General features: G+C 35.7%; 1 protein-coding gene across 23 annotated transcripts in view; it reads left to right on the top strand.

Moving 5' to 3' along the window:
* Window positions 1–16,043, top strand: part of NRXN3 (neurexin 3) — a 1,748,572-nt gene that overhangs the window by 1,335,767 nt on the left and 396,762 nt on the right. For all 23 annotated transcript variants that reach the window (XM_055133160.1, XM_055133157.1, XM_055133153.1 and 20 more), the window contains one exon: window positions 12,159–12,340. In XM_055133160.1, coding sequence (XP_054989135.1) covers window positions 12,159–12,340 — 182 coding nt within the window. The remainder of the gene's footprint in view (window positions 1–12,158; window positions 12,341–16,043) is intronic.

Genomic DNA, 16,043 nt, shown 5'->3' with positions numbered 1-16,043 from the left:
CAAAATTGTGAAATACCTTGAAGAAAATAGGCAAATGAGTTTTAAGTAAGCCAATTTCTACTCCCCGTTCCATGAGATACCATCAGAGGAAGAAGTTTGGGGAGGGAGATAAAGAAGTAGTCTGATCAGTACTCAGAAGATAACCATTCAGGTTTTATTTTTTTCATTCACTTTTATTTTGCCTTTGGTTTTAGTCACATAATGTTCCAACACCTGTCCCTTTACCAGTGTTCATATCCCACACCAATGACCCCAGTTTTCTTCCTGACCACTGCCCCCACCACCATCCCACCTACCTGTATGGCAGATACCTCTCTCTCTCTCTCTCTCTCTCTCTCTCTCTCTCTTGCTCTCTTCCCTCTCCCTCTCTCTCTCCCTATCTATCTCTCTCTCTCTCTATATATATATATTCCTTTTGGGCATATGGTTTGCAATATAGATATTGAAAGGTTATCAGGTATATTCCTTTACCTACTTTCAGCACTCAGTTCTTGTCCAGAATGATCATTTCTAACTATTATTGTCATACTGGTTGCTTCTCTATCCTAACTGCTCTTTGCCTCCCCGCCCCCACATACCTGTTCCTAATCCTCCTGGCCTCCGTTTTCCCTGACCTTGGATATTAATCTCATACTTTTGGTTTTATATCCCACAAATAAGTGCAGTCATTCTATATATGTCCCTATCCTTCTGACTCATTTCATTCAGCATAATACTCTTCATACCCATCCATTTCTAAGAAAATTCTATGGCTTTATTTTTCCTAACACTTTGTTTTTCCTACAGAGTGTCTCAACAGCTGCATAGTATTCCATTGTGTCGATGTACCATGGTTTCTTTATCCTGTAATCTGTTCTCAGGTACTCAGGTTGTTTCTAGTTCTGGCTAGTATGAATGGTGCTGTAATGAACTTATAAGTGTAGGTGGCATTTCTGCTGTGTGTTTTGGGCCCCTCGGGTATATTCCCAGAAGTGATATTGTGGGTCGAATGGGAACTTAATTTTCAGTTTTTTGAGGAATGCTCACATTGTTTTACAAAAAGGCTATACCAGTCAGCATTCCACCAACAATGAGTGAAAGTCCCTTTCTCCCCACATCCATGCTAGCACTGGTTCTTTTTCCCCTTGTTTTTTCTCATCATCATCATTATCCCATCGATCGTCAATTTCTCGGGTGGTCTCAGTAATGTCTACATTCATCCTAGTCCTGAGATTTTAGAAGCCTCTCTTTACTCGTCCTTTCCAACAATGCCACATTGGAGGCTCTTTCAGGGTCAGGGGAATGAGACCCAGCATTCTTTTTTCTAATCTTGTTTATATTTTGGTTGGTTTGGATTTTGGTGAGAACGTTTAGTTTTATTCTCTTAGCAAATCACAATTGTGCAATGTAGCATTATCAATCAGTCTCTATGTTTTGCATGATTTTCTCAGATCTTATTCATTTTTCTGTAATTTTTTATTCAAAACACCATGATTTAAAAAGTTGTCCATTATTAGTTGTACTTAGTGTACCAAGACCAACCACTGGTTTTTCTTGTCTTTTTGGATGTGTGCCAATCTCTGCAGTGTGAGATGCTATCTCATTGTTGTTTTTATTTGCATTATCCTGATAATTAGTGATATTGAACATTTTTTTCATGTGCCTTTTGGCCATTTGAATTTCTTCTTTGAGGATGTTTTATTCACTTTTTCTCCTAATTTTTTATGGGATTGGCTGTTTATCGTATAGTAAAGTTCTACCAGTTCCTTATATGTCTTGGATATTAATCCCTTATCAGCTGTGTATCACGTAAATAATTTCCCACATGCCATGGATTGTCTTTGTATCTTGGACACCATTTCTTTTGAGGTGCAGATGTGTCTTAGTTTACTATAGGCCCATTTGTTAATCTTTTCTTCCACATGTTTGGTCTGTGGTGTTTCATCTTTTAAAATGCCTTTAGCCTATGTTTTCTTCCATGTCCTTATGATTCAGGTCTGATGTTGAGGTCTTTAATCCATTTTGATCTGACTTTTATGCATGGCATTAAAAAGAGGTCTGAGTTCATGTTTTGACATAGAGATGTCCAGTTTTTCTTAGCACATCTTGTTGTAGAGATTTTCCTTGCTCCACTTCATATTTCATGCTCGTAAGAACAACTTTATATATGCTCTTTGCACTGATTAATATTGAGTGAACAGAATTATGATAGTACAGCACTAGTTTTTACTTGTTTCCTTATTTGAATTTTGGTTTGAGAGCCATACCCAGGGTGCTTCAAGGTATCCTGGATCTGAGCTTGGATTAGCTGTCAATAATGCTTGGTGAATCATATCTATCCCAGGCCTCCTACATGCAAATCACATTGAAAGGTGACATATAGTTCATTGAGCTGTATGTCTTGGGCCCCAGTAACAGTACTATTTGAAATATGTTGTTTCTTTAGCATACAGTTAGGTGAAATCTGAGATGTATATGTATTTATTTAAACAATTTGCATATGATTATGAACTGAGAGTAATATAAACAGTTTGACTAAAAATCAGTAAGATTTTCTTATCTGAACCTGTCAAAAACTGACCAAAAATATATCATTCAAATGTTTTTCTGGTTAGATTTTACTTTAAATTGAAAGCTGCATTATATATTCCACTTTAGGAGATGGTATAAACCCTAATAGATGAGTACTTATATTTTTACATTAAGATGGAATGTAAAAATGGGAAAGTGTCTCAACTTTTCACATTTTTCACATTAAGACTAATGGGCATAAGTCTAAATTACAGTGTGAAGATATTAAAGCATAGGTAAGTCATGTTTTATTGATTAATTAAATAAAATTTATCTTCTAATAATTCTCATGTTGAAAGATAAATTATGTAACCCTGTCCTCCAGAACAGTATAGAAGAGTTCTGGGTTTTAATTTTGTTTGATAAAAAAATGTATTATTTATTTTCATAAACCTGAACACTGAGCAGTTCCCTAGGACTTGTTTTGTTTTGCTACATAAGAAACAATCTTGGTTATGAAAGTCAAATTAAATTGTCTGAGTTAATCTCTGAAATAAACCTCATTACAAAATCCACCCTTCAGAATTTCAGGTTTATGAGTGTGGTGTAATTAATTCAGAGTAGTTCACAGCCTGACCTTGCTTTCAGTGATTTATAGAGTACAACCTCATATCAATATATAAACCAGTATTATTAAGTAAGATAAAATGATCACTATTTCAATTGTGAGACAATTTAGTGTCCATCTTTGTTTACTACTGTCTTGTTGGTTGTTTTTTTTTTTTTAATTTTAGCCAGTTTAGAAAATCATTGCCCATTTTTCCAAAGGATGCTGCCCTTGCATGCACAGGTCAAGGTGTAAGGCAAGCATATTAGGGATGTAGTTTGGCATAATGACTCTTATTGAGTTAGGTCTGAATTAAATTGCTGATTTTACTCCATTAGGAGCAAGTTATTTTACAAAATTCTACAGCTTCCTTTATCTTTAAACCTCCTAAAGGAGTTTTTCTGTTTCAATTGTGTCCTCCTCCCAAATTCATATGCTAACATCATAGCCCTCTCAGAATATTATTTTAAAGACCCTACCTCCAAGTTTTCTAAAGAGGTCCATTTAACCATAAAATTAAAATAATCATAAAAGGACTTTGCATAAGATGAGATCATTTTGGTGGGCCCTATCCAATTAGACTTCTAAGAAGGACAAATTAGAAAACACAGGTAGTAAGTACATGTGATGGTAAAGGAGAAGACAGCCATTACCAAGCCAAAGAGGGACATTAGAAAAAACCAACCTGCCGACACCTTGATCTTGGAATTCTAATCTCCAATATCATGAGAAAATGAATGGCTCCTGTATAACCCACCCAGTCAGTGGTATTTTGTTATTGCAGTCCTAACACATTCATCCAAGAACACCATCTAAAGGGAGTTATAGAAATTTGAAATCATATTCTATATACATATTAAGTACTTGTTTTATATGTAGCTCATATAATAACATCTATATTGTAGTATTAGTATTAACATTAGTATTAAAACAAAACACAAATCAAAGTTTTGCATACAAAAGTTGCTTCAAAAGAAGAATAATGAGCTTCTAAATTTTCTTTAAAGCAAGAGGAAATTTGAGTCTGTCCCTGAAAACTTATTTTCAGATCAATTTCAATGTGTAAAGCATTAATCTATTACTAATCACCTATTTTTCCTAGGGAGTAATCCTGAATTCTGATGAATAATAATAACCTTTTAAAAGTGTTTTTTTCTGTTACAATATGTTTCTGAAAATTGCTTTACTTCTTAGATTCAGAAAGGGCATGATGTTTTCTTGGCACTCATGAAATGTACCTAACAACCTTGTGTGATTAGTTCTTTTCCAAAATTTGAGGGATAGAGGTGTACACAAAGTATCATAACAATTACTCATCTCAGTAGTTAATATGATATTTAGAAGTAGCATGATTTTTGGATACCTCATCAAATTCCTGAATTACTCTTTGATAAGAGTTCTATCAGAATGCCTAAGTAGATTTATAACAACAGGGTTTGCAGGCTATAGTACATTAGCACAGTAGTATAGTAGCTAGGGTGCTTGCATTAAAATTGATGTAACATTTGGATTAATAGGTATAATTTTATTTATTTAATAACATTTGTCTAATGTTTAATAGCTTTAGAATGTCTGGCATGAGACATGCCTTCAAAATGCCTTCATTCTGTGTCCAAGTTTATGTCCCTGTAAAATAAACAGATTTAGTACTTAGCTGCACCAATATTGGTTCTACTGAAAAATCTACATTTAAATATTTCCTTTAAAGTATTGTGACAGGTTCGGAAATGTTATCTTTGTATTTTATGACTCAAAGCCTTTAGGTATTAGTATTTTTTTCTTCAAGAAACAGAAAGAAAGTGCTCCATATGGAAGGAGTCCTCACCTCCCCTAAACATCGTTTAAGACATGGGTCTTGGCTCTTTCTGGTGATGTACTTGACATTTAAGCAATGTTGTCAGTTTCTCAGTTAGCTGAGCAGTAAATCTGATCATTTCTTTGCCAGTGATGAAGGATGGTCTTTAAGATAGATGAAACTTCTCTCTCACTGTTCAATCCTTGGAGCTTTGCTTTATTTAAAACAACTTTATCATCAATTTTTATTGTTTAGTTGAAAAACATCAGAGGAGACAAAATATATCATCACAAACTATCTATTAGATAAATTACATTGCAGAGCCATTTTTACAATCTTTTTCATTTATCTCACAGTCCCTAGCGGTTCCCTCTGTAATGCAGAGATTTGCAGTTTATAGTTTGCCCATCTGTTATTCACCCTCTCCTCCTCCCAGTAGAGTTCTTGGCCTTCAGGGAATTTCCTTGGGGAAGCCTCTTGTGAACTGGACAGACTGGTGGAAGAAGAGGACAGAGATAAGAAAGGAATTTTTTTTTCTATTCTCAGGTCTAGCACTTAACAGTCCATTGAGTACCTAATCCCTTTGGACCTCCAGTTTCTTTTTATTAAAGTAACAACAAATGCGTTTGTTGTTAAAATTTCAGTGGTTGAGGGGAGGGGAATATCAATCACAAAATCCCTATAGAAAGTAATTTGGAAACTACTTTATTCTATGAAAACATAACCTTTACTATGATGAATACTACACAAACAGCCAGAGATATGTGGGGGTGAACCTTGAGCAAAATGGAAAAAAAAAAGAAATAGACACATGTGTACTTTAGGTCATGAGTTATTACAAGATCCTTGAGCTTTCTATATCCATTTGCTATAAGAGATATTTGTCAGTTCCAAAGTCTTTGCATTTTGGTACTATTAGCTACACAGCAATTGATATGAAGAAAACTTTAAATTTAATGGCAGTAACTATATCATTTTGCATGATTTATTTTGTGTCATTCATAAGCCATTTATTTTCCAAAAGAATTTACCAGTTGATAGAAAAAAATCCATAAATATATAGAATAAGAATAGGATTAATGAGAGAATAATAAAATAGAAATAAGAAATAAGAAATCTGAAATAACAGAGGGAAGTAGACATATTGGTGTCAGAGATTTTATGCCTCTGAGGCAGTATTAGAAAAGCATTACTGTACAAACTTGACTTTAGCTCTTGCTAATTTAACTTTCATGTGGTGATCATATTAAAGTAAAGCTTATTTTATTACTTAATTTATGTATTTAATTTATAAACTATGTGCTGCACTTATCCTCAAATACATTCTCAAGTTTTCTTCAACTATAACTCTCTTAGATTTCCTCTGGGAATTCCTTTCAAACGTGTTCCATTTTAACATCAATAAAAATTATACAATAAATTTTATAGAAAACTGTTTTTATGTTTTTATATAATTGTTTGATCGTGAAAATATGAGTTTTAGGTATTCTAATGTATTTTCTAATCTATTTTTGATATTAAAATAAATATATAAAAATATAAAAGATATAAAATATATATTAGTATACAAATATGACTATATAGGTACACATATATAATTTTATTATTAAGTAAATAATAAACAGGCCCAGGATTCTATTTCTGTGGTAATCTCACCTAAAAGTAATATGGTATTTAGTAGCAGAATAAAACTAGGAATGATTTCACTATTAATGGTAGATTAGTAAGTCAAACATTACCAACAGCAATTCTGTTGATTATTAATATGGGACTATTAAGATGCCTTGACAATTAAGTTAAATATAGTGAAGTAAGATATAGTGCATCAAAGAATTAGGATTTACTGATGGAGCGCCACAGGAGATAGTACAGAGGTAAGGCAGTTGCCTTTCATGTGGTTAGCCTGGGTTTGATCTCTGGCACTTGAACCTCTGAGCATCACTAAAAGTGATCCCTGATCTCAAAGCTAACAGCAATCCCTGAGAATTTCTGGGTGTATCTTCTTAAAAGAAAAAAAATTTTTAGAGGAGGATCATGTAGAGAAAGTTTTAGGTATCATTCTCCTTGAGAAATCATAGATCACCCATTTAATCTGTATATTGTACAGTAACATTAAATAGCTCTCCGAAACATCTTTATGATCCCAATGGAGATTATCCTAACATTTTCACCTTCCCTCAACCTTCTAGATATAGAATACACATCAAATTATTCATAATAATATGGATATATCTATCTCTGCCAATATAAGTATTAGATTCATTTCAGTAAATAGTAAGCCAAATATGGAAAAATTAATCCAAACTCACTGTTTTGGTGTTTATGAGACAAAAGAAGTTGTGTGTTAAATTATATTTTATATTTGTTGACTATTTAAAGATGGAATGAATCTATTCTGATTGTAATGGTGACATAATTTCTAAAAATACTGTGTTGATTGGAACTCAGCAAAGCAATCTCAACTAGTTATAAATTTGCAATGTTAAATGGTGAAAATGACACTATGGCATTTTTTCCCTTTTCTTTTTGCTGAAAAGTAAGAAACTTACATGGCTATTATTATTAATGTATATATTATGACCTTAGCACCAGTCATACTGAGTACCATGAGAAACAGCAATCAAAACTACTAGTCTTTGGGGAGAAAGTATGTAATGTGGTTCCATTTGGTTTAGAAATGAAATCTTTAAGGAAATAAGGAAATTCTTAGGATTTCTGGTATGTCCCCTAGAATTCAGCTTATAATCCATACTTAAAAATAGCAAAGTTAACTTTTTAAATTTGAAAATGTAAAGTAAGATAATTCTATGCTCCCTCTGGGCCCCTAGACATTTCATATGGAAATTAACAGAAAATAGGTATTTGTATCTAAAACCTATGCCAAATGGCAAAGCTAAAGAGAAAAAAAAATAACAGGTTATCAGAGTAGAGATATGTAACTATTAATTATCTCTAAAGGCAACATTGGACTCTAGGACAACTTAGAATTTTTATTCACTCTTCTTAGCAAAATGCAGCACCAGGAATACATGTTCAATATTTATTTCTGCACAACAGAATAAAGCATTTCCTAAAAACTTTCTAGGTCATTTTCACCTACAAAGTCAAAATTATTTCACAGTGATATCCTAAATTTAGAGCAGACATATTAAAAGAAATATTATTCATATTTTCAACAACATAATATTGTCATAGTGATATTTTTTACTTTAATTAAAGATTGAAGTTACCTAGCCATTGTATATCTATCTTTAATTTTCTATATTATAAGAATGACAAAATAAGGCAGTAGGTTAAAATATAAAAACAAAATCTGAATAAGTCTGTAAAGTTGTTTATACGGTGAAAATGTCAGGCTACAGTTTTTTTTAAAAAAACATTCCATGTTTTTGGAATGTAACTTTATAATCATTTTCTTTTGTATGTAATTCGTATGGTCTGTTATTTAATTCCATTAATCTATAATTGTCATTGGTGAAGACAAGCTTACAGAGAGATTGTGTTGGAGACTTATTTAAGCTAAATATTTAGGTCTCTGCTCTCAGTGTTAATACATTAAATATCCCATGAAGAATTGTGAAAGTCCAGTTATTTTGTCTGAAAAGACCTTTGAAGCTATAAAGCACCATGCATATATGTTGTTATTATCAACTTTTATCTTACTCCTTTTGCAGTAATGAATTATTTCCAGATAGAGTATTAATTCATCTGTGTGACAAAATCCACTAACGCTTCAGGATAGAATAGGGTATGATTTTTTTTAATTGCTATAAATGTCACCAACTGATTTGCATTTTTGGTGATTTTATACATTAATCACTGAGTAGCCTTCAGTTTTCCAAATAAAATATAAAGTACTGATGACATTTTAAATTATATGCATAAAGGAAATTATTTAAATACTTCACAGATGAGAGATACCGTAAGTAAATAATTACATCCAAATTTCTCATTTTAAGAAGCTTTGCTGGTATTTGTTGATAGGAGGATCAAATATTGTTTTCCATATAGAATTTTTGATAGAATTTCCACAGCTTAAGCCCAGGTTCTTCAGATTCCTGTGGAAGGCTTTTGCAGAGATTACCCTGTAAAAACTCAGAAATTCACAAAAGGAAAATAATGATATGCTATATACATATGCTATATGTAACAAAGTATTGGTGCCAAGTAAACACCAATATTTTCCTTCTAAAAGCGACAATAGGCCAGGTAGATAGCTCAATTTCAGAACATAGGCCTTAAAAAGGTAAAATAGGGGCTGGAGAGAAAATACAGTAGGTAAGGTGTTTGCCTTGCCTGCAGTCAGCCCAGGTTCAATCCCTGGTACCCTACAGCCCTCAAACAACACTAGGAGTGACTTGAGTCACTTGAGTGCAGAGATTAAAGTAAGCCCTGTTTGTAGCTGAGTGTATACAAAAACAAAAAATGAAACAAAAGAAAGGTGATGAAGGACATACCCTTAATTCCAATCTTGTAGTAGCACTTTATTATTTCTAAATAAGCTGCACAACTCATTTATTTTTCATTTAGTATAATTCTGCACAATATTCTCTGTAAGTTTAGGTCTCTGCTCTCAGTGTTAATACATTAAATATCCCATGAAGAATTGTGAAAGTCCAGTTATTTTGTCTGAAAAGACCTTTGAAGCTATAAAGCACCATGCATATATGTTGTTATTATCAACTGTTATCTTACTCCTTTTGCAGTAATGAATTATTTCCAGATAGAGTATTAATTCATCTGTGTGACAAAATCCACTAACGCTTCAGGATAGAATAGGGTATGATTTTTTAATACCTGAATGTGAAGGTATTAAATTTTAAATGTGAAGCAGTGCTTGAGATTTAAAAAAATATATATAGTTGGATGCTTATCAATGTTGCTTTAAAGTAGACTCAAGAATTGGACCATGTTCAGTGAGAAACACAAGAAAAACCAGTGCCAAATGTTTGAGATTTGAGATCAGTAACATTATGGGAATACTCTCTATGAGTAAAATACATATTACCATGAGAACTGTAATGGTATTATCTCTTCTGGCTACCAAATCTAAAAATCTTTACACAGATTCAGATTTTAAAAGTTTATTTTTCAATGGACTTTAAACATATTTAATGTGCACTTATTTTATTTTTGTGGGTAGTTACTTTAAAATCTGTGACTGTCACTGTCATCCTGTTGCTCAATTTGCTCGAGTGGGCACCAGTAACTTCTCCATTGTGAGACTTGTTACTGTTTTTGGCATATCGAATATGCCATGGGTAGCTTGCCAGGCTCTGCCGAGCAAGTGAGATATTCTCAGTAGCTTGCTGGGCTCTCCGAGAGGGACGGAGGAATTGAACCTGGTTGGCTGCGTGCAAGGTGAATGCTCTACCCGCTGTGCTTTAAAATACTCTTCCTAATCCCTAGTTTTCTTTTTTTTTTTTCTTTTTTTTTTTTTTAAAATGGAAATGTATATAAAGTAATCAATTAAATGAAACAAGGAGTAAAATGATACAATCATTTTAGATATACATATTATTATATACATTTTTATTGAAAAGTTGATGGGCATACCTTGATCAAATTACAGTTTTATTATTTCACTGATGTTTATATTAAATTCCATTAACTTGTTGTGATTCATAGTTTTAAATGGTCCACAAAAATCACTTTCATCATTTAACAATTTAAAAATAAGTATCAACATAAGGCTATCCTATTCCTTTAATGGATCAGTTTAATCCTTAGTAGTGTAACCCTTTAAAGTTTACATGACAAAGATAGCATTTTTACTTGAAGAAAGTAAACACAGAAGAACTTTAAAGTTTTTAGTATCTGTTTCCTTTACTGATTTTAATGGACTTAAAAAACAATCAGGGGCAGTGGGTGGCCTCTTACTGGCAGAAATAAAAAAAAAATTAAGTGCATGCTTTTCTTTTTTCCATGTTGATCTCTTACCTGGGACATAATCTGTTCTATTTAAAAAAGATAAATACATATGTGTATATGCACATGTATACATACATATACTGGGTTGTTAGCTTATTAAAATGCTAGACAATGAGATATTTCATCAAACCATTTGAAACTTTGTCTAGTTTTCTTGATAATAGCAATGAAAATACTGGTAAACAGTAAACACATAGATAAATTGTCTAGTCATTAATGACACCATTATTTGTCATACTTAAAATTTATCACACTGAGAACTGTTCCCTTCTTTCCTCTATCTTGTTAGAAATTTTAATATGAGAAAGGAGATGGAAATTGGCATATAATACCAAACAAATATTTCCAGTAGAAAATAGAAAAGTTAATTTTAAAAAAACCACTGAAATTCATTTTGATCATCTTTTTGTATCAAACTCAGTGGCCAAAGCAATAGTACAGAGAATGGGTGCAGAGGATGGGTGCACACAGCCAACCTGGACTCAACCCCCCAGCACTGATGCGGTCCCTGAAAACTGCCAGAAGTGTTCCAGGAGTGCAGAGCCAGGAGTAAGCCCTGGGCACTGCTGGGGATAGGCCAAGAATAACAGAGAAAAGAAAAGGAAAAATACATAAACTCAGAGTGAGAAAGACATATGCTCATGGTCACGTAACTTGTTTTTGTCAGGGTTCAGCTTTCTTTCCAGAGAGTATGGTAGAAGGAACAAAAAGAAATCAGAAATGATGGTTCCCAGTTACCTTCGCTTTTGGAAAGCATCCCTGGAACTGCTCCCAGTCCCAGTGATCAGCATATTCAGAGAGAGCTAAGAGAAGGCATGTTCATTGTACTGTTGAGAGAGACAGAATACTTGACACTATGTCCCAACGCTGCCAAAGCGTTCTGAACTGGTGTGTGATTTGCCTTGAGTCATTACACAGAGGAAGATATTTAGAATATCTGCCACTGGAGAGATAGTACAGCAGATAGGATGCTTGCCTTGCCCACAGCCAACCCAGTTTGATCCCGGGCACCCCATATGGTCCTCCAAACACCATCAGGAGTGATTCTTGAATGCAGAGACCAAAGTAACCCCTGAGCATCGCCCGGTATGGCCAAAGAACAAAAACAAACAAACACACAAAAAGAATATCTCTACCAGCTGTTTTGTAACTCGTTTTTCCTGCAGCTGTAGTCGGGGGTGATGGCCACTTTCCCAGACTGCGGGTACCGGCCCTCTCAGGAAGTGAAGTCAAGCACTTAGGGGGCAATGCCCCCTGTATTTGTGTACCCCTTCCCCCATATGTGACTCCCGCCTGTCTCAGTGCCTTGATCGCTCCTTTTTTTTGTTCTCATAGCTGGCGCTACCTACATCTTTGGGAAGAGCGGAGGCCTCATCCTCTACACCTGGCCGGCCAATGACAGACCCAGCACGCGTTCTGACCGCCTGGCCGTGGGCTTCAGCACCACCGTCAAGGATGGGATCTTGGTGCGCATTGACAGCGCTCCAGGCCTCGGTGACTTCCTCCAGCTTCACATCGTGAGTACCGGGCCTGGCCCTGGCTTCTCTTCCTACTGATTTGGTTCGGCTAGCCAGATAAGTCTCGCAGAGCTAGACAGAGAAGGGCAAAGGGGTGCATACGTATAAAACAGCCTCAGTGTGCTGGAGCTGCAGCCCAGAGTGATCTGGACCTGAAGCCTCATTCTGCCCTCCAGGTGTGAATCCAAATGCTACAGGGATTAAGGAGGCAAACTTGCCCCCTTCCCGATTCACCTCTATCCCACACATGCGCAGACTGAGTCATCTGATCTGTCTTAAAACACGTCTCTGACTGTTGACTTGTAAATGAGAGATTCTATTGGTTTGATTCATCTTCACCAGAAAAGGTAGCAAAACCAACTGGAATAGCAATGATCCGCTCAGCTGAGCGTCAGTAATGGTTGCTGGAGAAAGCCAGCAGTAAATATCTGAGACAAAAACTGTGTGTGATGCTGCTCCAATTCAGAGTTATCATTGTCAGTGGTAGTGGTGGTCGAGCATTTGTGTTACATGTGTGAGGTCCTGGGTTCAATCCCCAGCACTGCATTTGAAAACATTTTTATTTTAAAAAATAAATGGCTGTGGGGTGTATGTCGATGATTTCTAAGACAGGCTTCAATTTTCTTTGGCGAACTGTAAAGAAGAGTTGAGAAAATGTGAGGCTTGAGTGGCCAAAGCCCCAAAGAGCTCACAAATGTCAAGTCAGTGTATTCATTTTATTGTATAGAGAGTAGCTTGTTTGTGGGAATAAGCCTAACACCACTGCATCCTCAGTCATTGCAGATAATTAAGAACACTGTGCAATGCAAAGAAATTAAAATGATTTGGAGGAAAAAAATGACTTTGTTATGAAGATAGAAAATATTTTTATAGCAACAATTAACCCATTTTATCACCTGTGCAGTCTGCAGTTAGGAAAGTAGGCTAGAGAAGGATATGATTCTCGCCCATAAGTACCCAAAGTGCAGCCACCAAGAGCAAAGAGAGAAATTGTTCTCATTAGTTAGCAATGACAAAGCTAGAAAGAATGGATTTAATTTGGAGCAATAAGACTTGGGTTTAAATAGTAAGGGGAAAAAAAAACAGTTAAGAGGAAAGATCAACTGGGGATTTTCACTAACCTCCATAAAGGAGGAAAAGGAACAATCACTGTGAGCTTTGGCTTGGAGTTTGGGTCATGTGTCAGCTAAGGGATGAAACAGAGGGGGGGGGGATTTCATTGCTGGTCTCCTTTTGAAGGTGACTGGCTGGACCCTACAAGCAACAAGCTCAGCTTGGTGCCGTGCCTTGTTCCAGCACCTGTTCTTCCAATTTGCCTGGGAAACAGGAGAGGCTGGGGGGGATATGGCTTAAGCTGGAGTTTGGATGGTCCCAATGTGAGCCAAACAAAGGCATAATAATGCTCAGGAATGCAGAGCAGGACTGATTAGTACTGATGACTTTCAAAATGTGGAGAAGTGGTCATATTTGGGGGTTGGGCCACCCTCAGCAGTGCTAAGGGCTGGCTCCTAGCTCTGCAATAGGGACAGACACCTGGAGGTGTTCAGGGGAACAAGTGGGATGCTGGGACCAAACCCTGGTCAGCTGTGTGCAAGACAAGTTCCCTGGCAGCTGTACTATCTCTGCAGCCTGCCAGAAGAGTGATCTTTAATAGTTTCTAGCTTTAATATTTCTTCAGATGCTTTGGAACCATGTAGTATCATGCACCTAACTTAAGCCTTTGGAGGAGGTGGGCACTTAGTGATATTCTGGGGATATACCTCTCTCTGTCCATGGGAATCTGTGGTGGTGCTGGAGGACCAAGGGGTGCTGAGGATGGAAAATTGGAGCATCTTCACATAAAGCCTGCTCTCCAGTGCTTCAAGGTCTTTCTCTGGCCCAAAGTTTAAGTACTTTTTAAAAAACATCATGCCAAAGAGCCAGGAGAAAAGTATCCACAGTTAGTACAGTTTATCTTTATTTAACCTCTAAGAACTATCATAATTTACAGAACTCTATGAGATTTATACTGCATATAACTTAATGAGTATTTCATGGCAGCTATAACTAGGCTATTATTACCAGCTCACTTGCATTTTCATGTTGATTTATCTTCATTTTTGTTCAGTGTGATTTACTAAGAAAAGTATGATTTGGTGTAGCCATGAGCCTATTTTTTCCAGTCAGATAATGTCCTGCCAATTTATTAGTTTCTTCCTATCCATGCTTTGCAGAGCACCCCCACTTTTTAGAAAAAAATGTTTTCTTACTTTCTGACAGTATATTCGAAATTGGCAATGTTTGTAGTGAGTTAATATGAGAATCCTGAAAAATTGTCAGAAGAACCATAGCATATTGTGTTATGCCATAATAAAGTTTTATTTCTTTTAGTGCCTGAATAAATGCATGCCTCTGAACATACGTTGTGCCTCAAATAATATACACTTGATTGTATCCATTGGTACTTAATTTTAGATAAATATAATCTCTACATTTGAATGTAGTATGGAATAGTTTTCTTTTAAAAATACAAGAAATTTATGTCAAAATGTATTGAGACCCCTCAGGACTCCATAGACATTTTTAATGCTGCCTTCATTGCTTAAACATTCTCTTCTGGAAAATCACAACAGATTGTCCTTCATATCCTGGGTTAGGAAATAGCATCATTGAATCAGATCATTATATTTTTTTAAGTAGAAAAGACCCTGCAATGTATGAACCATTCAAAAATGAGCCGGGCATGCCTGTGACCTATTTTGAGTATGGGGCCACCTCCAAGCAGTTTTATTCTTTAGTGGATTGTGTCTTCGCTCTACACTCCAGAGTGTTGACTCCTTATCAGACTTGGGGTTGAAGGAATTCAAGTAAAGGATCAAAAGACTATTATAAAATCACCCTCTCACTTTGAACATTTACATAGATGATTCTGGGAAATAAACCACAAAGACTAAGAGATTTGTTGAAGACTTTCAAAATCTATTAGGTATTATTTTATCAAATGCAATTTGCACCTTGTGCTAAAGAAAATGTCCCAGGGCCACAAGTGAAGGTAGAAATGGTTGAGCAGAAGGCAAAAGATTGCATGTCACCTTGCAATTTGCCTTGTAGAAGAGAAACACACTGAAGGAAAAAAAGGAAGATGATAGCAGACAAGGAAGAGATGTGGCAGCAGGGAAATCCCAGGCTCAGGGGTAGGATGTGGTTGCATGTGTGACATGTTTATCTTCTGCTCTGGATTTTCACTTTGGAAACAAATTAATATTCTTGGGTGCTACTTCTATGTGGTTAGCAAGTTAGTAAGTTGTCAAAAATAAAGTTCATTCTCTGAAATTAGTGTGTAAAGGTTGGGAAGCAGGAGGGGGGAGAGAGGAAGGAGCATGAGAGAGTTATTATTTTGGGGGAGTTTCTGAAATAATTTTAGGAACAATAATGTGATCATTTCAATAAGCATTTTTAACCCCTGCATTAAGAATGCATGTCTAGAACACCAAAGAGTCTCACCCCCAGGGCTGGAGTGATAGCACAGCAGGTAGGGCATTAGCCTTGCAGGCGGCCACCCCAGGTTCGAATCCTAGCATCCCATATGGTCCCCTGAGCACCACCAGGGCTAATTCCTGAGTACAGAGCCAGGAGTAACCCCTGTGCATCGCTAAGTGTAACCCAAAAAGCAAAAAAAAAAAATAGAGTCTCACCCAGAGTGAACACCCTCTCGAGAACAGCA

The sequence above is a fragment of the Sorex araneus genome, chromosome 3 (genome assembly GCF_027595985.1).
Source record: "Sorex araneus isolate mSorAra2 chromosome 3, mSorAra2.pri, whole genome shotgun sequence".
NCBI lineage: Eukaryota > Metazoa > Chordata > Mammalia > Eulipotyphla > Soricidae > Sorex > Sorex araneus.
This window is presented reverse-complemented; position numbering and strand designations above follow the sequence as displayed.